Source organism: Vidua macroura, chromosome 6 (genome assembly GCF_024509145.1).
Source record: "Vidua macroura isolate BioBank_ID:100142 chromosome 6, ASM2450914v1, whole genome shotgun sequence".
Taxonomy (NCBI): Eukaryota; Metazoa; Chordata; class Aves; order Passeriformes; family Viduidae; genus Vidua; species Vidua macroura.
Window position 1 is genome coordinate 5814662 of NC_071576.1, and position 25445 is coordinate 5840106.

At 38.0% G+C, this 25445-nt stretch overlaps 1 protein-coding gene across 1 annotated transcript in view; it reads left to right on the top strand.

The window, feature by feature from the left end:
- Positions 1-25072, top strand: part of SLC38A6 (solute carrier family 38 member 6) — a 38141-nt gene extending 13069 nt beyond the window's left edge. Inside the window, exons 6-16 of the mRNA XM_053980309.1 lie at positions 4704-4782; positions 9221-9303; positions 9774-9832; positions 14080-14145; positions 14350-14403; positions 15929-16008; positions 16720-16820; positions 18806-18930; positions 19803-19947; positions 20068-20162; positions 21266-25072. Of these exons, the coding sequence (XP_053836284.1) occupies positions 4704-4782; positions 9221-9303; positions 9774-9832; positions 14080-14145; positions 14350-14403; positions 15929-16008; positions 16720-16820; positions 18806-18930; positions 19803-19947; positions 20068-20162; positions 21266-21346 (968 nt within the window). The 3' untranslated portion in view covers positions 21347-25072. The remainder of the gene's footprint in view (positions 1-4703; positions 4783-9220; positions 9304-9773; positions 9833-14079; positions 14146-14349; positions 14404-15928; positions 16009-16719; positions 16821-18805; positions 18931-19802; positions 19948-20067; positions 20163-21265) is intronic.
- The last annotated feature ends 373 nt before the right edge of the window (positions 25073-25445 follow it).

Below are 25445 nucleotides of genomic sequence, written 5' to 3' on the forward strand. Positions count from 1 at the left end.
TTAAATTGCAAATTATTTTCTTTTGTGTTTTTCTTTCTCCTCCTCAAGTTCATCCATTCTGCAGTTTAGTTCTAAATGTATTTGCAAAATTTGTTTCAAACTTAAATAAAGCAAATATTTTTTCAGACTGAGGGGGCGGATGGGAATAACCTTTGTGTAATCAGTGAGAACAATACTCCAGAAACTTTGAAAATGAATGAAGGGTGCAAATCATGGAGGAATAAAATAAAATACAGCTTTTTTCATGCTGAGACCTGCATCTGTAATACCTTAAGAAATTACTGAGCTTCCTTTAAGTATGGGAAATCTAATTCTGTTTTCAAACAAACTCAAATGTTTGTTTTCACAGCATGGTTTACTTTTGACCTGAAAGCCTAATTATCTTGACTGATTCAAAGTGAGGATTTCCAGTGCAGAGCTGCCTTAATTTAGGGCAGGTTTGTCAGCTCCTGTACTAATTTAACAATTGATGACCCATGCTCCTGTGTTTTCCTATTGCAGTGAATGGAAGATTCTTGGAAGGTTTGATATTGTAAAGAATATTAACCTTACTTTAAATAATAGAAAAAAAAATTACAGAAATACCAGCCTGCAGCTGTACTACAGAATGGAATATGTGATGAGCTATGTAGGAAACTTTTCTATTCTTTTAGCATAAATGTACACTTATAACTAATGAAGTTTTACCAAAAAAAGCCTGCTGCTTGTGTGTTCCGTGTACAATAAGAAGGATTTTTGTTTGTTTTTTAAGCTTGCCATAGGTAAGTTCCAGACTAATTCAGGTAAAAGCTAAAGATAGAAGGAAAAGGAAGCAGAGGAGCAGAAATTTATCAGGATGAGTCTCCATAATAGAAGGACAAGCAAAGAAATTGACATCCTGTTTCAGTTCTTCGAATTGTCCATATGAACAAGGATTACATCTTCTGTCACATACTCCATTCTACATCTATATTTAAAACCAAATAAATTCTCCCAACATTCTTTTTAAAGCTTCTACTAAGAGGACATATGAAAACCAGTACCTGCCCTCTCTTCTCCTGGGGGAAGTTTGGAGGGGAGCTTGTTTCCATCTTTGCACAGTGCTTAAAAATGAAAGACATCTTTATAGGGCTCTAATACCATCATCTACAGTGGCAGATGAGGAAAAGCTAACCAGGAGAGTCAGTCCCTTCAATGAAATTATTTGAAAGGATATATCACCATAAATTCCATCTTTACTTAAAAGTTTATTGTACATTCTCTGACATCCTTGCTGTGGACTTCAGCACTTGGTCTCTTTTTAGGTAGGATAATAAGAAAAAGTTATACTTTTTTTCTTTTAGCCAAACAGCCACCCACATATTTTAAGTTTGGGCTACCTCAGAAGAGGTATTTTGAGGGCTATTTAAAAAACAACCTTTTCTCTAGCAACTGTTTTTTCAGATAGGGGCACATATGGTCAGTGTTAAGCAATATTGGTAGCACAGCACAGACATTCTGAATAATGTATGCATGCTGTGTGTATTTATAGAGTCACAGCTCATGCTGGCACTGCGGGCTGTAGTAATGGAAGTGGAAAGCAATTACTCTATTTTATATTTGAATAAATTTTTTGGTTTTTTTCTGTCAAAGAGCTAATACCAAGTTTTCAGATCATGGCAAAGTGATAGGTATTTTAAGAGCAATATTTCTTACTGCTTTCAACCCAGTGCAAGTGTACAGAATAATAAACTAATAACATAATTATGATTTCTGCTGAGTTCTGGTGTGTCAAGACCTGTTGAGAAGTTCAGAACCATTCTCCATCAAGTAGCTCTTGGTGCATACTGAAAATTACCTCAAACTAACATAATACAAATGGCAAATAACATATACAAATAGCAAATTCAGAACTTGAAAATTAGGAAGTGACCATGTGCAGGTTGCTCATGGAGTTCTAGTTCAGCTCTTGTGGCATCCCCCTATTGCTGCAGCCTCAGACCAGGCCATTGCACAGGGTTTGTTCTGCAGGAAACCTTGTCCCTCAGTGCTGGAATGGGTGTCTCATGTCAGTATTTCAGGGTAAATCACAGCACAAGGATGTTGTGCTTTTTCTTGTGCTCTCTTGTATCACAGCTCAGTCTGTGGCTGTGTAATCTCCTCCTTCCCGTGGCACATCAAGGCTGCCAAGGAGAGCTGAGGTTTCATTTGTACAACACAACCTGAGTCAGGGAAGTGAGGTACAGATTGTTATTTGGGGCAAAGGATACCGGACTTTTTGTCTGTCACATTCTGTGCTCTCAATTCCTCAAGTAGAAAAAGACTGTCACATTGTTTTAGTTTTCTTGTTTTAGTTTCATCTTTATAAAAAACCAAACCAACCATGTTCTTTGCTCACTCTGTAATGTGTTGCAGAGTTACACAGTGGCCAAGTAAAGCTACAAGGAGTTGTTTCTCCTGAGGAGAATTAAAACTTTGCAAATTAACTAAAAGCAGAATTTGGCTTTTTAAACTGAATTAAGTATGGGCATCCTGCTCAGGTTCATGCACAGGATTTAGGTCTTGTTTAAGCAAAAATCAACATCCTGATGCTTAAATTAAATATTTTTTTTTATCTAGGGTTCCAACATCAGGATATAAATAGAATTATTTAATATTCATTATTCATCTTGTAGTAGAAACAAGAGAATATAAAAAATCCTACTATGTGAGATTGTTTCCCATATGCCCAGAGAAAGGAGGAAAGATGCATACAAATGTTCAGCATGCACAAGTTTCTTGGTGCAGGATTGGCTCCTTCCTTAGGAGTGGAATTCAGTGAAATAGGACTCCTCTCAAAAACAAAGAGTGAGCAACAAAGGATAAGTGATCAAGTGATTAGCCAGAGGCTAATAGGAATGCAAGGGCAGAGTGACAGGTTGCATATTGGATGAAATCTGAGCTGGAAATTAATTTGAAGGTTTCTGCAGTGGATACTGCAAAAGAACTAGTTTTGAAATCTTTCTGAAGGACATAACTATATGAAAATTCGGATCTGCTTGTGTATAAAGTATTCTATCATACAGGAGAGAAGGCTAATGGTTAAATAAGGTTGAATTGCAATTTAGAGGGATTTTCCTTTCCCTCCTCCCCCACTTCATTTTTTTTTTTTTTAATTAGAATAAAATATGCAGCTGCCTGCAACTTAGCATGAAAATTGGGTTAATTTACTTACAAATTCTAGTGACTTACAATACTCATGCTGTAATTCTCTCTGGTTGAACCTACATTCTATTGTAGGAGAATAAATCAGGACAGCAGATAAATACCTCAGCACACACAACCAACAGCTACATGTCACTAAATAGACATAAATATTGGAAAAAACCCAGAGCGTTTAATGATGAAGAAGTGAATATTATTATTTAGTGACTTACCAAATGGTTTTAATTTAACCTTGTGGTAGGTAGATGTCACTTAGTGTTAATAGAATTCTCTTTCTTTATTGGGACCACCTTACCCTTTCTTCAAAATTTAACTGCTGTAATACAGCAGTGTCTGAGTCCACACATCTTTTCTTTTAAGATTCAAAAAATTCCTTAAAAAACCCACACAAACTTATTCAAATACCAGCTTATGAAAGTTTGCTGGTTTGCCTTTTCAAAATGTATGTTTTAATTTTAAAGCATGAATAAATATGCCATGGTAAAATTCTAAAGAATTACTAAATACTGAACCATAAAATTTGAGTACAACGAGATTTTTTCAGGGATTGAATGTAACTAAGCTTTTACTGACACAATACTAAATTTACTTGCTGCTGCAGATGGAAATTAGTTTCACTTAGGCTTTGATGCTCGTTGAAACTGTTTGTAAAGCTTGATGTTTTTGAATAATTCTCTGCTGGTTACATAAAAAAGCAACATAAACAGTATGTGAAGGTATCAGACTACTATAAATTGGGATTTAAAAACCCTCTCATTCATTCCTTTGATCACAGTATTTAGTGAAGGAGAAAAGTGGTGCTGTGAAGGAGCTTTTGGATTGCTTTCTGCTGAATAGAATTAAAACCACTTAATTTCAAGTCAATAATCCTGTAAGAGTAGCTAATAATTTCTCTTCTGCTTCACAGTTCCTGTACAGTTCTGCACTTGATATTATTGTTGGGATCTTGTTGCTGATGGATTTGTCATGAGAAGCAGGGATCTGTCACTGATAATCCTCTTAGCTCTAAGGACCAAACCCTGCAGTATATTAAAAAACCCTTTCAAGTCCTATACTTCTGTTTGGATTTCTGTCTTATATTTATTTAGTACAACAGCAATTGAACAACTATGAAAACTGAGTCCTTAAAAAACCCTATTGTATTGAGAGAAACAAATATTGTTTACTCTCATCATGAATAATGTCTCATAAAGAGGAAGGAGGAGTGCTGCAGCCTTATAGTCTGTCTCTAGCCTGTAGGTCTATATTCCCAGGTAGAAAGGCAAGCCTATATATTATATTATTTTGCCTTTTAGTCCTTTGGATTATGTTTTCCTTATTTCAAGACTCACATTGTAAGAGTCTCTTTGGAGGCATTAGCTGACATCAGTGCAGTACTTGCAGCTATTTTTAAAGGAAGTATATGAGAAAATAAATTCTGATTCTGGTGCCACGGTGTCTCACACAGAGCTGAGATGTTCCAGGCGTAGCCCCGCCGGTCCAGCCCTGCTGGCTGAGATGCTGCTGTTCCTCTGCTAAATCTGTCCTGCTTCTGTTTGCAGCCATGTCATCTTATCTGTTAATTGTGAAGTCTGAACTTCCCGGGGCTGTTGCGGGGCTTTTGAGTGGAGCCGAGAGTGGGTAAGGAAAAATGCTTCGTGCATTCTGTGTTTGTCTTGAAGAATAAAGGGGTTCAGCACTGCTGAAAGAGATGGGTGCTGACACTTCTCTGATCTCACATGTAAAATAAATAGTCATTTACGTGACTTGTTGGAATATGAAATGTATTTGGCAAGTGCAAGTCTTTTGCAGCACACACACACAGAGCGTGTTTCTTTCCTCGTGGCGATTTCCCATCCTACGACCTTAAAGTCAGTGGCAAAACTCCATCTACAGGAATCTCCTTCCTGTAATATTTTAAAAGGGGAAGCAGGAAGGTACTGGGAGGGGGAGGAGAAGAAACATTTCCACTGCTGTCGTGTTATCACTTCACATAATTCAAAATCACAGTACAAAAAAATGGCAGGCATTTATATGGAAATATTTTGTTGTCTTGCTCTAGTAATTGGACTTGTCTTGGGAAAAATGCCAGGATTCCAGACTTGGTTTATAATTCCTAAACTTGGCTCCCAGTAAAGAAGTTATTTTTCGCAGTTGAGCTGTAAAGCTGTTTGTAAGGAGTGTGTCCTTCACATTTCCATTGGAACTGTCACAAGAAATATTAAGGCAAACACTGCAGCTTCAGCACTGAAATATCCTGTTTGAGTTATTCCATGCTCCTGTCATTCCTAACAGTGTATCTTGGAGTGCCTTACAGCTGTTTTTCCAAATTGCTATTTTCAGATGTTTTGAGCTCAAAACTTGCTCTGGATTGAAATGTGCTGAAATTGTCTCGAGGCTGTGTGATGCTTGTATTATTCCTGTTGTAGGTGAATTTTAAGTGGGAAATCAGTTCGTTAAAAGGTACTTTAGTTTTTCTATTTTATCACTTGAAACTTCTGGATTTTATAATGAGTTTGAAAAATTAATTGTGGTTGTAATCTTGCTTTCTGTCTTTCTGCCCTCCAGGCCCTCACAGTTTTAGTAAGGTTTTTTTGTCAGTTTTCTCTTTTTTTCTAAACTATTACATTTTATATATATATGTTATTTTTAGTCTGCTAATGTATCTCTTCCAGCTGTGGTAGTTATCAGCTTTTCATTTGGATGCTGTAACCTTCTCCTTCAAGCTCATACTTCAGCCTCACTCTTCATACACAGTAATATTGAGCTGCTGCTGTATCTGCTGCACGTATGCCACTCTGTCCAACCCCAAATTTAGCATCTAATATCTCTTACTACTGGTTTTAATTTTATGTCAGCTCTGTTTATGCAAAGTGATTTTCTTTCAGCAAAGATACACTTTGAAACAAACAGCTTAAGAAAACTCCTGGTAGGTAGAGCCTGGAGGTTCAACCCTGTGCTGCTCAAAGGGTTTTTCTGTCTGAAAAAAACACTGTGAAAACTTCTTCATTAAGGTGCCTGTGGGATAATGCTCCCAACAGCTTTGTCCAGGTCCTACCTCAGATCTCCTGGATGTGAGCACTCAGGTTACATCAACAGTGTTGAACTGTTTATTACAAATCACCTGAGCTGTTGTAATCCTCAGTGATCTGTCAGCTCTGCCAACACTCATGTTTCTTCCTTAGCTGAAACTACAGCTGGAGATGGGAATGAAGTTCAGCTTTGCATTTAGAAAGAGCTGAAATTGTCCACAGGAATCCTAACCACAGCTCCAGTGCTTAGGTGATTGGCAGCCTGGTCTCATCCAGTTTCTGTCTCCGTAAATTGGAGTTCTTGCAGCAGTCAATGTTTACTTAACACAATTTCCCTCCTCTGCTGTTTGTCCAAGCAAATTGTTCAAGTGCAGTGGCCAAGCAGTATTCCAGGAACATGCACATATGCGTGCCCACATCTATATTAAATTTCTTTTGCCATATGAATGGCCATGGTAGATCATAATCTTTTGTTTCTGTGTATTCTTTTGCAGATGTTAAGTGTACATTTTTACTAGCAGACATTTTTAATGGTAGGAAATTGTTCAACAAAAAATAGGTAATCAAATGCCAAGCCTAAGAAGCAACTTATTTATACAAAGGGCATAAATATTGAATAGTTTGATACTTCTTTACCTGGGCCACTTGTTTCCAGATGGGATTGCACAACTGTTCTGTGTTCGTTAAGTCATTATAGCATTTGATACGCTTTCATTTGGTGCAGAATTTATCTTAACTGGAGTTGGGATGTATCAAAAGTGTCAGTTAAACTATCTGTGAAAGTACTTTATGTGCATAAAGCCTCCCGAGCTGTACATTTGGGAAAGCCATTTAAAGAATGTTCTGTGCATTAAATTGTTTTTATAGGTAGAGGTTAGCAGGTGTGTGTGTGTTTGAAAGGCTCAGAGCCAGTCTAACACATCCTCATGTCTTTCTAAAAAACAAAACCATACAGTATGAACACTTATTAATATTGAGTGGAGATGTTTCTCTCTGCATAACAAGAATCCCACATAGTTTTGATGACATGAACATAGTTTCAAATGAGGATTGTGTTAAAAAGTTGTAATTTGTGAGCCCTCTGTTAACATTTAATGACCCTGTCAGAGGATGTGATTGATGCAATTAAGTTGTCTTGCTTGTGTGTTGTATAATTGATACGAACTGAGAGTAAGATCCTAATTTAGAACATATGAATATCTTGTTCTGTTGAATTCAGGAATGAAATTAAAGCAATTTTTAAATGTCTGCTTTTAGTTAAAATAAGGGGGAGGGAGCAGAAACATCTGCATGCCAAAGCTTTTTCAGCAGAGTCAAGGATTTATATTCTGTATTTCATATTTTGAATGCTTTTATCATATAGGATTAAATTTACAGATCAGATTGATTTTAAAGGCACTATCAAAACATTTATTCTGCCTTTGGAAAATAAGTGTATTTTACAACAGTACTTTGAGGAGAAAATGGACACGTTTTCCAATAACCAGTCCTCCATGCAGTTTTTTTTGAGGTCTTTTTAAGTATAAGAACTGGTGTTCCAAAATGAAGCAGTGTACAAAATTACTTTTTCTCCTTCATTTCCTCATTGCTGTTTTCCTCTCTGTTCCCCCCCCTCGCCCACAAATGTTTCTTCATTTGCCATAAAGTAACCAAAATAATTTTCTGTCTGTTCTGCTGAGCTTGTGAGCCTTGGTGGCAGCTGTGGGTTTGGAATCAGGAGATTCAAACAGAGGTCCCATACACATAGTGCATGAGCCTTATGTTCTCTGCCATGATGCTGTTCCTCCTAATCTGGACATCCACCAGACTGGAGAGAAAGAAAATGTTTAAAAATGTATGAATGGTAAATAAAAACAACATGAAGAATAAATGCTACAGCAAGAAGCTGATTTTGGCAAAGTTGCTTCTTCACTGTAGCAGTAGGACACGGAGCTAATAATACACTTTTTGAAGAATTATGTATTTTAACTCATTTTTAATATAGACATTGTCAGCTAATGGTTGCTTTGGGTTTGATACAGTGAAGATGCTCTCAAACTTGAAATTTCTCTGTTCACTTACATTACATCTTCTTTTCAAACAAGTGAATCAAGTGGCTGTCCATGATGTATAGCAGTAGTTAATATACCTGTATGATAAATCTTCTTTAACACAGGTGTTATGGTACTTCCCTCATGATAATTTGAGGTGCTGCCTGTTTATTAGGTGCTAACCATATCCTGGACTAAATAAACTGGAAGGTCAAAAGTCAAGGTGTTTATAGGTGGTAAAGTTGGAGGCTGATGTGCAAGATGTTTATCAGTACAGGATATGGTTATTGCCAAGTCGGGGCAGGCACCCTCAAGATGTTTCTGTTACTTAACTTACCCATCTGTGCTTTCCTCACTTCAGAGATGGGATTTTGATGCTTCAAATAGACTTTAAATGTGTGAGGACTTAATGTGCCTCTACAATGCTTTTCTAATATGTCTTGGTTTATGTATAAACTTTCTACCAGTTTCATCAGCATAATTTTTACTCCCTTCTGTCCTTTACCTCTTTCATGGATGTATGCAAGGAAGGGAAGCTCAGCAGTGAGTGGGAATTGATGTTGCTGTTTCTTCAGGTGTGTAAATATGCAGCTCACTCTAATCCAGTTTTAGACACACACTGTGCTGTGTGAGTACTTCTGCTGGAAATCTGTGAAGTATGAAATACCCTTCCCTCTGACCATTGCTGTAAATCAAGGCAGGGATTTGCATATTGTGCTGATGAGAATTATTAATTGGCACACATCAGACTCCTAATCCATGCAGACACTTGCCTGTAGAACATTGCTTGCAGTGCTGCTTTCTTACAGAATGATGCTCTCCTCCCTCATTATCTGGGAGCTCTGTTTTATATCAGTGTAGAAACCAGGAGTACAAATTCATGTAGATAGCATGTGAGGCAGGAAATTTTTTTTTTTCTTGTCCTAGTGGTTGCTTTGTCTAAGAGCACAGTTCTAAGTTAAACATATTTTTAGGACTCCTGAGCTTTGTATCAATCCTGAATCAATTTTCCAACAGGTCTTGGTACCTCGATGGGAGACTGCTGCTGCTGCTTACTTCAGTCTGCATTGTTTTTCCTCTTGCCCTTCTTCCTAAAATTGGTGAGTAATTAAAGGAGAGAAGCGAATATTATTCTACTTTAGTAGCAATTACAGTTGAAGGCTTTAAAACCTTAATGGGTTATTTATTTATTTAAACTGGCAGGGGGCTGCTGGTGGTGGTGATTACTTAAGTTGTTGTAGTGTGTTCTGCCTTCCAGCCCTGCCTAGTTAACCTATTACTTGGGTTGCAGTAGTATTTTGTCTGCAATACTAAAATAAAATCTTTACAGCAGAACATTAAAGAGCTGCATTTACTTACAGCATGCCATTAGTGGTAAGCCAGTTCTAATTCTGCCCTACAAAACTACATAAATGATCTGTGACAGGCAGTTGGAATGTTGTTATTCTGAGTCCTAAGCCCCAGATACCAAGCACTGTAATAGAAAACATGCCTAAAATGTAAAGCTTTAGCTGTACATTAGGATCACTTTCCTTATAAATTCTCTTTTATTTTTACTGTTATTTTACAGGCTTTCTTGGCTACACAAGTAGTTTATCATTTTTCTTTACGGTGTACTTTACTCTTGTGGTAAGTTAAAAATCTCTGCACAGCTTCTTTTTTTTTTTTTTCCCTTATTGTTTGAATGTTTTCATAAGCCTGTTTTGAAATTAATTGTCTTCTCCTCCCCCTTATTTTTTTACATGAAATTTAGAATTTTCTTCAAGTTCAGTATGTGCTTGCTAGGACAGATTACATTTGTTTTGCTGAGACTGGGAAATGTGTATGAACTTCCAAGCATGTGAAAAGAGTTAAAATAATTATATTTTGGGCTGGTAAATATAACAATTTTTTTTTTTTTTTTTTTTTTTTTTTTTGCTGATGGTGCAGCAAAGGGAACTGGCACTTATATTTTTGTATCCCTGCTAGCAGAGGAATGGAATTCTGTTTTCTTAACTTCTAACTATTACTTACTGCAATGAGTACAGCAGAAAATTTAATATACTCCAAAATAAATTAAATTTACATGTATAATGGAGTGACAGAGTTCAGAAAAAGGCAAAGAAAACTAGAACTTCATTAAGGCAGTTTACAAGATTCATTAATACGTCAATGACCTTATTCTCCTTTCCAGCTGAAAGGAAAAGTTCTTTTCTCTGAGCCATATGGGGGTTTTTGACCCTGATGTTCACCCTCTCAATGCCCCTGTGAGGTAGATGTTTCCAAATATCAAAAGTGAGACCTGCTAGGCAGATCTAAGAGAGAAAATGTGCCTTTAAGTTGCACTTTTTTTTTTCTTTTTAAAGGGAAAAAGTGTGTTAATGCACATGTGTAATACGTGGTACAACTGAGCAACTCTCACTCTGTCATCTGTTTGAATCTTATTGGGGAGCCTGGCAAAAATGTTCCCCCTCTGCCCTGTCATTCTGGCTTGCATTGACTTGCATTTAATACCTGTTTTACAAAGGGATAAACAGAGTTGAAGGCAAGTTGAACAAACATGCCATCCAGGAGACCAAGGCAATCCATTAGGAACTAAACCATGTGATAAAACTAAACTTCAAAGCTGACAAAACATCTCCCTGGGGTATCCCTGGAGAGCTGCAGTGTTTGTAGGACCTTGGGAAGTATTCTTCTTAAGCTGAATATTGAGAAGCAGCCATAGCCTCTCCAGAGGTGATTGAAATTCATTTGTAATATTTATAAATTACCTTAACTTTTGACCTCCTTCCTAAAATTTATCTTTAAAAGAAAAAAAAAAAAAAAAAAGGGAAAAAATGGTAAGAAAAAGCACTAACTATAATGCTGACACAGGCCTTTGGCTGAAGCAAGTTGCAAAGGTTTTAAAAAGCTAGTTCAGCTCCTGGATTTCAAAGGGAATGTGCATGGATCTCTGAGGAAAGCTGCTGTAATGGGTGGGTGCATTTGAAAACAACTTCAGTCCCTGAAAAAGCAAATGTGTAAGCAAGAGTTGTGTGCAGCCATGCCAAGCTGGGATCAGTTAAACTAGATTTTAGTTGGGATTCTCTGTCAAAAAAGTGGGTACAAAGTGCTAATGAAGGAGTACAGACTGCTGGATTTTTAATGGAATGGTTAAGTTTGTCTGCTTACTCTTTCTTGTTAAATGGCAAAGCAGCAGCCACAGTAAATCTAACTGAGGTCAAAATTTTAAAAGCCATTACGGATATTTCCAGAAAACCAATACTCTTGACAGAATATTCCCTCTGACTTGTTCAGGCTCTGAAAGTCAAAGGCATTAAATGTGGTTTAGTTTTCATATCTAATTGCTTTGAAGTGGGTGATGTGTGCTGTTGAAATGGTGTTTTAGTTTGCACACTGTTAATTTCTGTGTGGCAGATATGTTTTAATTTGTTCCAGAAGAGAACTGTGTTAGTCATATGGAAGTGATATAATTATATTTTGCATATACAGTAATTCTGTGCCTTTTCAAGTGCACACCATCTGTTCAGCTTTTTGCCAGCAAGCCACAATTTTACTGCAGCCTGCAGAAAAGAGACATCCTGGTCAGTCTGGTCAGGGAGTGCACTGAGCAAAGGGCTGGAGACTTCTTTGTTCTGGGTCTCAAATGTCCTCTCTATGCCTCAGTATCTCTTCCTTTAAAGCCAAAAAACTGGTTCTAGGCTTTTCTTGCAAAAATATTGCAGACACTGAGATGAGCTGATCTAGAAGAAAAACAAGTACATGTAACTCTTAATTCAAAGCCAGATTCTGTGAGGTCCTGAGCACTTTTGTTGCTCAGCTGTTGAATATTTCCCTGACTTGAATCCTCAGGGGAAAAAAAAAATGTGATTGTTAAATTTTTCTATTATTGCCTTCCCTCTTGCTGTATATATTGGTGAAGCATAAAGACAGATCTGTAATTTTTTGTGTATGTAGAGACAGCATTATTGATGGCTTGTTCAGCAAAGGTGTTAATGATTGCTGATGGAGTTTGTCTAAATCTCTTGTTTATGTTTCCAGAACAAAACATGTTGCAGATTGGGAACCTGCCATATGCAATGGATGATGTTATGCACAGACAGCCCCTTTGCTGAGTGCTGTCAGTACTGCTGGAATAAAGGGATTCCTGTTTTCCCTCTGCAGGATACAAAAAATTACTGAGACTATTAGAACACTTTGAGCTTCTAACTTTATTCTTTAGCAATGTTTCTGGTGTGGGCTTAAAACACCCTTTTTCCACTAGAACTTCTCTTGATTTTTAAGTTTTTTTCACTTAAAACCAAACATTTTTTATAGTCAAAAGAATGTTTATATGAAATAGTCTTAAAGTTCTAGAGGAGGGTTGTGGTGCCTGCATGACTGGTCAGCTAACTGGGACGTGCTGCCAGCTTAAAAATCCTTTCCAGTTGGGGAAACTCATTAGACTACAATTGGAAACCCAAATACATTTGAATAATTAAGCAAGTGGGCAAATATAAATAGAGTTTTTAAAAATGCACCTAGTACATTTTATTTTGTCTTCTTTTATTTCCACTTCAGTCTGTTCTTAATCTGTATTACATTTATTTGAGAAAAATGTTCTCCAGCCTTTTAGGTTTGGCTTGCCTGGTCCTCCCTCTGCAATGTTTATATATATCTTTGCTCTTTAGCTTGCAGGAAATCTTCCCCTCACCACTGCCAGGCACATTTTACTTTCCCCAAACCTTGCCCTTCAGCTCCATGCCCCTTTCCAGTGCCTGTTCCAGCTTTGGACTGGTGTGGGGGAGTTCCCACAAAGCTGACTACTTTGGAGCCTTCAAAGCCTTCCCCTCTTCGGGTGCCTTTAAATACAACCCAGGCCCAAGTTATATTTTAGAGTTTGGTGTTTGCAGGCTGCTGTTGAGCAGGCTCCCACCTAGTTCCATACCTTGAATGAGTTGTTCTTGTGCAGTTTAAAACGTGTTACTGCCACAATGCACTCTGCCTGCTGTGTACCCACAGTTTTCTTTCCCCACATTTTGGCCAGAGGTAACATTTGTTTGTCTCTCCTGGCACTGGTGACAAGAGGGAGCATCTAATCCTCTGGGAAACACCACTTGGCAGCACGCAAAGCACAGTTCTCCGAGCCAGGGGAAGAGCTCCCTTGCATGTTATTCTTCTCGTGAATCTGAGTCTTTAATTAAGTTTTTAATGATTTGCTCTAGGCTTCAGAAGAATTATAACCTCTAAAGCCAGGCAACTACAATAGGAAATTAATTAGGGTGAGGAGAGCAATGCAACTATCATTTTAAACCGGGCTCCTGAAAAAGGAGGTAACATTTCTTATTTTAATTTCCCTTTGATTTTCAGCCCTCTTACTTGGCAGTCCCTAAACCAGCAGGGTGTAGCTAAAGGCCCAATGACATTCTGGGACAATAATTGCATTTATTGTTTTTCCTTTGCTTTCTAGTCCAAACCATATGTTTCTGCCTTTTAAGATTAGCCCTAGGCTCTGCTCTATCTCCGTTGAGGGCTCGTGTGCTGCGGGCGCGAGGCTGGGATCGCTAACGCAGCAGCAATTCGGGCCGGGAGGCCCTTGGTGTGGAGCCCAGGGAGAGGGGCTGGGAGTGCTGCTTGGATTTCAGCTCATGTCAGAGCCCATTGCAGTGCCCCACCTCCAGATCCCTGGGCCATAAGGCTGCCAGCTGTGCAGGGTGAGCAGCTGGATGGAATGGCACTGACAGGCTTTTCTGTCGAGTCTCCTTCTGGTGGCCTGGCTGCCAGGCAGGCCTGGTAATTTACTGGGGGTGTAGCTCCCTGCTGGGTGTTCCAACAGGCTGAGACTTCAGCTATGTGTATCTAAATTGAAAACTGATTTTTAGGATATCATTCATACATGAAATATGCTGTCTCTGCAGGTTGTGATTAAAAAATGGTCAATCCCCTGTCCTCTACCTCTGAGTAGTGCCATGGAGAATTTACAGGTAAAGTGCATGCTGGTTTGAAGTTCTAATTTTACTAGTAAACTGTAATGCTTTTTTTACATTAACACTTTCAGAATGGCTTGCAATTTAAATTCCTTCTTTTATTAATCATCACAGAATCTGAAAAGTTTCATGTCTGTGGTTTGGGCTTATTCTTTCATTATGCCTTTTTTTTTTTTTCTTTTTTGCATTTATGTTTTACAGGTTTCAAATTCTACTGGGGATTGTAAAGCAAAGCTCTTTCATCTTTCAAAAGAGGTAATCTCTATTAACAATACACAAACTTAAAGGGGGGTGGTGGTTTCTAAAAAATTGGGATTTAAACCTTACCCAGGGTAAGATGTCCTTGTGTAAAACTCGTTATGGGCTGCTGAAATATTTTCTGTACCTGCTGCCAAGTGCTATCCAGTCTCATTTTATTTTTTTTTTTTTTATATGAAAGCTGACTGTCAAAGTTAGCATTTATGAAAATATTTTGGAAATATGACCAAAAAAAAAAAAAGCAGTGGTCAGCCTCATCATGCAATCAGATCAAGGCAACTTAACATGCCCTCAGCTGGAAGTTGGTGCTACTTGGCTGTGTGCTCTTAGCTCCTGGCAGGGTAGAGCAGCTTTCCTGACACTGCCTGGACCTAACTTTAGTTTTCCTTTACCTGAAGCTGATTCTTCAGGCCTGATGCAATCTTGTGCATCTCACTGGGTGCCAGCTCTGGTATTTGTTAATTAACGTGGCATTTAAATCATGTAACCACCCATCAAGGCTTGCAGGAGAGGAAGTGTCATGTAGAGCCCTGGTCTCTGGGGGGTGAAGAGGAAGGGAAAAAAGTAAATCTGGGATAGCCCTGTAGTGAGATCTAGGAGGGATGTGGCTGCATTTCTCTGAAAAAACTAAAGTCCACCCTACCCTCCCAAGAAAAAGGGAAGGAAAAAAAAATGCTTGGGCAATGTAAACATCAGACAAATGTTATCTGTAGATTAAAGAAGAGATGGTGTTTGACCAGGAACATCTAATGTGAAATTCTGGCTTTTTGTGTTTGGGAGAATCTTGGGACTCATCTCTACTTCTTTTTCAAAATTAGCTTTATCAATACAAAGTAGCATATCTTTACCAGTATGAGCCTGATTATTTCAGCACAAAAGTGTTTGTTGTAGTTCAGCTTCTTCTACTTGGCAATTGCAGTAAGCTACTAGATGATTCATCTCTTTTATTACAAATTTTTGGAATAAGACACCACTAATTGTGTGGTTGCATCTTTAATTACATAACTGTCTTAAAACTTCAGATGCCAAAGCATGTTATATTTCCTGTTAATATTTTCTGTTATGTTTTATCCAAATTTTTCTGAAGGAGTAATAAAATAGTGAGGTCAGGGTGAAGGAATCAGTAATTTGACAGGTAGCCATGGATATTAGAATTTGGAAAAATTTTTAGAGAATTTCACAAGTGATACACTGGCTCTGGGACACATCCTGCTCTTTCTACATAAGTACTTGGCTTCAGTCAAAAAAGAATCTTCCAGATTTTGGCTTACAGGCAGCATTACTTCTCCTGATGATGAAACTGAGCTGTGTCCACTTGAACTGACATGACTTGAAAAGGTTGAATTTTTGTGGACTGATTTAGAGACTCCATTTCTGTCTTGTGGAGATTTATCTCAAAGCATTCATCTGGAAATACTTCCACTGATTTCCAACACTTGAACTGAATTCTGAGTTCATACAGATATTTTTCCAACTAGCAGTAATAGCAAACAACTTACAAGATGTTTTCTTTCTATTTCAGAGTGCTTATGCAATACCAACTATGGCCTTCTCTTTTCTGTGCCATACCTCAGTCTTGCCAATCTATTGTGAGCTCCAAAGGTAATGTATGAACACATGCAATATTAAAATACAATTATAACCTTTTTTTAATACTTTCCCTAAATTAATCCTGATAAAATAAAATAAATAAAAAATTATTTATTTATTAATAAAATTATTATTTTATTTTTAGGTCAATGCCATCAAACACTGCAGAATAAGGAGCTTTCATGGTTTTGGGAAATGTATAGTTTTAGTCTGTACTGGCTTTTTCTCTCTTAGAGGAGTGAAAAGTAGCAAATGTATTTCCATCATCAGTGTCAGGATATTGTCCTGCCCTGGACAATCAGGAGAATAAAAAGGTCATTTGCTAAGGTACTTCAATAGTCAATTTTTATGGCTGTAACTGAATCTGCATTTGGCCATATCTGATTCAGTTTTTGACATAGATTCTGTTCCTGGCTCTGAATAGGTATCATCCTGGTAAACCCCAATTTTCATTTAAAAGAGACACTGGGAAGTCTAAATTCCATACAGGATGAGGACAGTGTTAATTGTCTGCTTGAAAAGTGCCCTTTTGATTACCAGATTAAAAATACTTTTAAACCCCCTTAAATATCAGTGACAGCACAGACCTCAGCAAATACTCAGTGACCTTAAATTAGGCCAATGCTTCCTTATGAAAGGCAAGGTACTGTATAGATTGTGCTGTTTTAATCATCCTCAATACAGATAAAGCAACACTGATGTCCTTTTCTCTCTCCATTTTAGTCCATCCAAAAGGAGAATGCAGAATGTAACTGTCACAGGAATTGGTCTGAGTTTCCTAATTTACTTTATGTCTGCTCTCTTTGGGTACCTGACATTTTATGGTAAGTGTATTCTTCAGGTATTCCTTAGAACAAAAGTTAATGATAAATGAGAAATGTCTTCTGCCTGGAATGCTTCAGGCATTAGTACACTTGAACCCTCAGATTTTAAAAATCTGAAAGGGTAGGCAGCTCCTGAGCCAGAAATGTGTCTGTTTGATACATGAACTGAAGAAGTGCACATTTCTTAGAAATGTTGCTGACATTTGATGAAGTAACTGTACCTTTTTATTACCAATCAGAAGAGTGGGTGGGGTATCACACTTGCCCTGCCAAATTCTACAGACATCTTCATTTGCTGTAGAATTTAGGTGGCAGTGTGCTGCAGTACCAATTTATCACTCTGCATTTGAACTTCTAGATACTTCTGGGTACAGATTTTTAGTAGAGTTTAAACATAGATGACTTCTTCTGTCTGGCATTCTTGTACTTCAGAAAGATTTCAGACCCCTTATCTACAGAGTGGCCTTTTTTTAAAGGTCCATCACAGCCCTGGCAGATATAGGTGAGTGTCTATTTCATACAGCAATGATAACACAACTGGTTTATTGAATTTCCTCTACTTTCTGGTTCTGTTGTTGTTTTATACCAATGCTGTCACATAAATGCATAACAGTCATCTATGAGGATCCTTCTGATATCTTCTGAAAACTCTTACTATGAGATGATGACATGCTAATCTTCATTGATTGGCGTTAATAAAAATTCTAAATAATTTAGAATTTAATAATTCTAAATAATACAGTCTCCTAATAAAAATAGGAGACTGTAAGGCAGTAAATGAAAGTTCTGATTAGGATTTCCTTTCCTTTCAAGTGTTTTATAATTCTTGACTGTAGGGATGAGATGGTGTCTGACAAAGCACTAAGAATATTGACTTTCAGCATCTAATAATTCCATATTTTTAGGGACTTTTGTACTTATTACCCCCAGGTACAAGCATGTCTGAAAATATTCCCTAGATATCCAGAAACCTTACAAAAATTACATGGGGAGTCTTGAAGGCCCTAATAGCCTATTGCCCACTATTGCTGTTTCCTGGTTTGTTGGAGAATATAAATTTAAGTGCAACTCAGAGAGGTTGAGTAGGCAGTGCAGGGTAATTATCTGTCCAGATGAAATCTTAATAAGAAGGGGAAAAAAGAGGAAAAAAAAATAGTCCTGGAAGCCATCCCAGTTCCTGTTGCCTTTGCTGCCATGATTTCTTTGGGACCAGACCCTGTCTTGAGTGTAGCCTCTCAGTCTGTTTCACTGGGAATGCTTTGGGTTTTCTGCAGGCTTGATTTCCTTTAGTAACTCGAAGACTCAGGAGCCTGAAATACTGGAATCAAGAGTGGATGTCTGTAAGAGAGTTGTTTTGTTTGGTTTGGTTTTTTTTTCCCCTTGCAAGCTTCTTTTCACTTTTTGGTTGTCTTGTTTAATTAACTTATTTCTTTAAACAGAGAAAGTCTGTTCCCTGTTCCTAAAATACCAGTCTGAGAAAATGTAAAACATTTTATTTTAAATTGGAAACAAAAGAACAGTTCCTTCTTTGAAATGAGGCATGTTTCATCTCTCTGTGGTTCAGATGGTTTCTTCTGTTTTCTGTGAATTTGAAACTTCACAGGGTGACCAGACTTTGAAAATTTCAGTCTATTCTGAAGTCCAAAAAAGCAGAGTTAAGATAAAAAAAAAAAAAAAATCAGGGTAGCAGACCACTCTCAGTGCTCTGACTTTTGCTGTTAAATTTCCTCCTTCTTTTATGCTGTCTCCTTCATGTTTGTGTCTTTTTTTTGGGCATCTTTGCCTTCAGCAGAGGCTCTGCCTGGCCTTGCCTCCTGAGGTTTTTCATTTCCCTGAAGATTTTGCCTCCTAGTGTGTCAGTAATGCCAGAGTGTATCTGCATCCCCCCAAGCAGATGGATCCATCTGAATGTCACCTTAATATGCATTGCTAATTACCCTAGCTCTCCAGTGGTTAACAAAGCAATTAATTTGTCTTGTTTTCAGACAAAGTGGACTCTGAACTGCTGCAAGGTTACTCCAGGTACCTGCCCCACGATACCATCATCATGACTGTGAGAGCAGCCATTCTGTTTGCTGTGCTCCTGACAGTCCCTCTAATCCATTTCCCAGTGAGTATTCCTGAGAGCTCTGGAGCTGGCAGTGAGCACTGGTCACTAATGTTTTGCAGACTGCAATTCTTGAGTCACATCTAGTCTTGTGTATCTTATTCACTTGTCAAGTGATTGATCAAAGACCACATATTTGCATATGTTCCATGAAAGCTCCAAAATAACAACTAACCACTAAGCTAATTTGTGCTCTTGAGACAGATTTCAGATTAAAACTAGCCCAGAGCATTGTTTTTAATTTAGAGAATTCAGAACTTCTAAAGTTTATTTAGTTTGATTTTTTTTCTCTTAAATTGAGTTTTGCTGACTTGGTTTTTCCTTTCTACATGCACGCACCCACACACAAACACACTTATACTTGAAACTCAATTTAATTGTAAATTAAAAACACATATAGACCTATTTCACCAAAAAAAAAAAACAAACCCTAGTTTAGCTTATCAACACTGTGGTAGAATTGAAAATTGATTCTTTTAGGGCCAAAAACTGTGCAGGCAGAACTCTGTGTATGGAAGCACTGTATATTTTATGTATCAGTTGGCAACATGCTGACACTGGCTACCAGGCATTTTCAAAGAGACAAAGCACTATCCCCCAGGCCTTCTTTTGTCCCTCCAAAAAAGGGAGGTGCCAGTAATTTCTTAAGACAAATGACCATGTGATAAATCTTGATTTAATACAGTAATAAATTACATTCTGCACTACAGAGAGACAAAGCATTAAACCATCACTAATCTTCTGGCATTTTGATTTTTAAAATGTTCTTTCACATCTGGAATTACGTAATTCTTAAGGTTATGGAATGGAGATAAGATCAAAAAGTATGTGTGTGTATGTATGTATTTACCCACACAATGTTTGTCTTTGTGTAGGCAAGGAAGGCTGTGTTGATGGTATTTTTCTCTCATCTTCCTGGGTCGTGGATTTGCCATATTCTTGTCACCTTAACACTGAATGCAGTTGTTGTTCTGTTTGCAATGTATGTGCCAGACATAAAAAATGTATTTGGAGTAGTTGGTAAGTTCTTGTGGTGGTTGGTTTTCTTGGGTTTTATTTTAACTTGAAGAAATCCAGTATATGATTCTGCAATGTACTTCAGTCTTCTCTGAACAAAATCTTACTTTCTGTTTTTTAAAGGTTCAACCACATCAACATGTTTGCTTTTTGTATATCCTGGACTATTTTATCTTAAACTTAACAGAGAGGACTTTATATCACCACAGAAACTTGGGGTATGTTTTCTGTTTTCTCATCTGCACTAATAATATTTAAACAGGCTCATTTTAAATGCATTTTAATACACAGTGGAGCACACAATCTGAGGGGCAAAGCTCTTGTTTTCATTACAGCTCACAAAATCTCTGAGCATTTTCTTTCATCCTTCCTGGTAGCCCTGCTCCTTCTGAAACTCCTTCTTCACCAGAGTTTTTTGGCAAGCAGTGTGTCCATATACTGGACCATTGATCTGAGAATGTGCTTTTCCCTATAGTTTTCAGATGTTGACTTTTAATCCAGTTTCTGCTCAGTTTTTACCTGTTACTCTGTCTGGGCAGTTGGGAAAAAGCTAAACTGCATTTAAGTGCAACAGTTTTTGTGCTTGTTTTCTGTAAAAGACTTTGCAAAAACATCTTTTTTTTTTTTTTTTTTTTTTGTTCTCTTCCTTTTTGTTTGTTTTTTTTTTTTTTTTCTCCTCTTTGTGGTTTCTCTTTTGTTGTAGTAGGTTAAGTTCTGGGCTGGAATTTGTGCAGGAGCCTGCTTTTTGCACTGTAACTGTCTGTCTTCATTTAACCACTGCTCAGCAGAGTGGCCAAAATGCTGACAGACTGTTTATACATAGTCTTTCTGCCATTCTTATGATTCATGGGGCTGCTCTTGTATTGACAAAACAGGGAATCTGAAAGAAAATCTAATAATGATGCCCTCTGACCATCTAAAGTCATGACTAGTTCCAGCAAATTTGGGGGCCTGTTAAAAATCAGCAAGCTGCAGTCTCTTGAACTGTGGTTTTATCATCATCTGGCTATTCGAAAATGTAATAAATCCATTGCCATTTTAATTGTATTTTGAGTAAAATACTAATCAGTTTCTAGATTTGTCTAGAGTTGTAAAGGGCAAATTATATTTTGTGCAGCTGGATAGAGTGAGCAGGGAAACCAGACTGCTCCAGGAGTTCCCAGCAAAACTATCCCAGGCTTGGTTTAGTTTCCCACTAAGCAGATTCTTTGTGTTTGAAGACTGAGTAATTTGAAACATTAGAGATTATTTTAAAAGACACTATTTGTACCTGTTTTTGTGGACCTTCACAACATTAATTTTTGCTTTTCTTTCTTCACAGGCATGTGCCTTGGTTATTTTTGGCATTTGTGTTGGCCTTCTCAGTTTGGTTCTAATAATTTTCAATTGGGTTGATCAATAACAGCTATTGACACTGTCTGCACTGAACTTCAGGAGGACAGCAAGAACCAGAGAGGTGCCAACACTGCTGCAGTGAGTGCTGGACATCCCAAAGGAACACTGACCAAAGCTGCCAAGGAAGAAGTAAAGCTCTTTTCAGCTCCATTACTGATGGTCCTTCTTTAGTCTTGAGTCACTCTTCAGTTACTGGACAATTCATCTTTGCCATTCTAAAATATGAGTTATGATGATATAATAAGGACAGGTAAAAAGATGTCAGGAATTTCTGCAATGCAAAAATGGTTTAGGGCACAAGATGAACAAAATAGAAACTTGAAATAACTTGTCCTTTCAAAACAACAAGGTGCATAGACATCAGTCTTTTTGTACAGAATGTGATATATGCACATAGGATAGTGCACATTGTCCTTATGCTTGACTAATTTCCAAAATTTCAGCCAGTTCACAGTAAGATCTTGTTGATTCCAAGTGTTTACCCTAATTTATCCTAAGATGGATCCAAAGACCAACTGCCTTAGCTCAGTTTAATGGGCATGTCATGATATTAAAATACAGTTTTTCTATGTCAGCACACTTGAATCATCCTGATGTGATTTTTAAATTAGCAGACTTTGCCCATCAAGCATAATAGCTTTTAGTAGCATTTTGTTTTGATGTTTTCATTTTGCTGTTAATAATAGACATTTTTCAATTAATAGCTACTTTTGAGTAGTACTCAAATACTCAGTATTCCTCCAAGTGAAAGACTCTTCTCTTTTTCTTATTCCCATTTTTACAAATCTTTCAGGTTTGAACTAAAGTGTTTCTATACTTTATGTTCTTTTGTGTATCAGAGAAGATTTGGGCTTAAAAGATGAAAATCTGCCTCTGTTGAAAACAAAGGGAAATTTTACTTTTATGGAACCTTAATTTTACCTCAGATGTCTATGAACTTCCATGTAGTCTTTTGTAATTCCTTATTTTTTAGCCCCCTGAATGTGAATGCAATTCTTAACACCAGCTGGGCTTTTTTGGAAATGGTATTCGGTACCCACAAGAAAAATTCCTCATTTTAGTAGATTGAAAGCAGTGGCTGAGACCATGGGGAGGTTTTTAGCATTTGCTTCTATCAGGTGGGATCTGATGGCCCTAAAGTGGCCTTATCTCCTCAGAGATTTCATGCCTAAGGAAGCAAAGGCTGATTGATCCTCTCCTATCTAAAGGGGAGGAACAGCAAATAGCAGAGTTGGAATCACCTTCTCTATTCCTGATTTCTCATGCCAGCAGATCACTTGGCTCTCTCAGGGTCCAGAAGTTACTTTTCATTTTTGATGGGTGGCCTGAAGGCACCAGGTGGTGCAGGCTAGTACTGCTTCAGAAATCCTTTTTGCTTGGAAGTACCCTTCTACCTAGGAGTTTAATTTAGAAATAGACACATGTGGTGAGGCCAGGGAGCTAACTCAGAAATTTTGGTAGGATCCCAAAGAAAAAGATCCCTGGAAAAGACTGCAGTTATTTTTATTAAAAAGTTTCTAGAAGAGGTTTCTTGAGTTCCATGTAATAGTTTGGCAGTACCAGAAACAGCACATCCACACCTGGCCAGGAGTTCCCAGCTCCTCCTGTGGCACTGGCAGTGGCTCCTGTCAGCATGTTTACCCAGCAGAAAACCAAGGTGACCCTGAGATGTGCCATTATCTGCCTAAAAAGTGAACTTTTTGCCAATTCAATTTTCCAATTCAAACTCCTTTGTTTTTCCAATTTATTTTTTTCCCATTCAAACTCCTGCTAAGCAGTTGTAGCTGCTTTCCTGCCTGTGGCTGCCTTTTGATAGCTGAGTCTCATGGGCTTTGTTACACTGCAGGGATTCAAATGCTCATGGAATCTCTGGCACTGTTGTAGAAAACTAAATATATACCTTGTAAAAGTGTACCTTGAGTCAGCACTGACAGCTGTACATCAGGAAGTGATTTTCTGACTGACTGAACCAAAACTTCTTTGGAAAACAGGAGATCTTAGATTGATGAGAATGAACTCAGGGATTTTTGTCAGACACTAGAATTTAGGGAGTGTATTTATTAGAAATTTTATGGAAATTATTTCTCATTTATTATCTGCTCTTGTAGCATACTGTTGAGTAGTACTGGTAGGTCATTCCTGCAGTCACTTTTATTTTAAACTCTAACCAGTAATGCTTAAGTCTGAATACTTAGATTATCTGTGAGGGGACAGAAAGCTGGCAAAGCTTTGCTGAGCTTTTGCTCTTCCCTCCTCTCCCTGAAAAAGCTGAGTCTCACTGTACTGCTCTGTTGCCCTTGGGCAGTTTGGTTTGTGTGCATCCTCTTGAAAGTGTGACTGAAAAAATGCCTGAAATACAGTTTTCATTTTACAGTGGATTCCTGTAGTGGTGCAGAAATCACTACAGTATTGTTTTAATCCTTGGGTATTATCCTAACTAGCCTGGCTGCTGACTGACTGTCCTGACAGGTAGACTTTGGAATGAAGAATTGCAGTGTGTGAAGTTGATGAGGATGAATGGAAGCAACTCACAGCTCTGCTGAGCTCTGTTATTACATTTTGGCTGCAGAAAGGAGAGCACAGAGGTTTACAGAGTGCCTGTTACCTTTCATCTGAAAAAAAAAAAACTATAGAAATGCTGCTACTTCTGAGTTTCTGTAGTTCATAACTTAAAATATAGAGGGAGGAGAGAGGGGCAGAAAAAGAATTTCTGTTTCCAAATTTAGAAGGTATGAGTGTTGTCCACAATGAAAAATCAGAGTAATTTATCCTTCTCATCTCCCACAGCTGTGCTGTGCATTGTGTCTCTCAAGGGTTTTTCTACAATTGTGCACTTCCATGAAGTTTTTGAGCAGAAGAGGCCTCCAGTGTGGAACTCTCAGTTCATTTAAATGCTGACAAATACTTTCTTCATTATTCTTGCATACAGATATTTTTTCTTCCAAATTTCCAGATTTATGAATTTCAGTGATGCTACTTTATTGCCTGTCATCAGCATTTTCCAACCCTCCCCACTGAAGACTTGACAAGAATGGATGAAGGGACCCACAGCATTTCTGAACTCACTTGGAAAGGTTCCCTTTCCCCAGTTGAGCAGGAAGAACAATGTGAGAGATGAAAATTAATTGGTTGCCTTTGATTTATTTTCTCTTTTTCTCCTATTTTCATTCCTTGTCCATTTGGAGGCTGCTCAAGTTTCAGCTGGACTGTGGTAAGCTGGGTGTGAAGAGTGGTTTTTGTAACCAGCATGGCAGGAAGGAGACTGCTAAACAACAGTGCTCAAAACTAGGATTATTGTGGAACTCCTTTCCTAGTTAGATTTAACTTAACACTTTACCTGAAATTATTGTTTTCCAGTTGATTTTGATGTTGAAACCGTTCAGTGCAGTTGCTCTCCGTACAAAGAAACCTTTGCACATGTTTAGTCTTACTGCCAGTGGGAGAGAATTTTCAATATTATAAAAGTGTTGTGTAATTCCTGCAGTTTGTGGTGGTGGTCTTGGTATTTGTGTGCTTCAGTAGTGTTCATCCAGCCATGCTTCATGTGGAAATGGAATTACCAAAAGAAATTAATAATGATCTGGATGTAAAAATTGCCCAGCTCATGTCAAACCTGTGTGTTGTACAACAGATTTTCTGTTCTGAGTTCTCCTTGCCTCAGAGTCACTGTGGAACAGCCAGAGCACGTTCCAAAAAAATGACCAGCAAAAAATAAAGAATGGTTTACACTCTACACAGTTGTGTGTGTGATCCCCACTCTGTTGTGCAGGTGATGCTTTGCAGCACATCCTGAAAGGTTCCCAACTGGCCCTCCCAGGCCAATCAGCTCCCAGTGATGGATTTTACTCTTTGGACTGTGCTCTCCAAAACACCAGGATGCAAAAAATGAGAAATGCAGTTATTGTCCTCCCAGGTATTGGTTCATGCACAGCAAACCTGACTCTTCTGTGCAGATCTGGTCCCCCCTGTGAACAGGAGCCAGCAGAATTTATTCCAGAGGCTGGTGTTCTTCAAGAATCAGGAGATTGGAAGTTAACAAATGTAACTAATCTCAGTGTCTCTCAGCTGGAAGTGAATGCATCTAACCCAAACTTACTGGTGGTTTA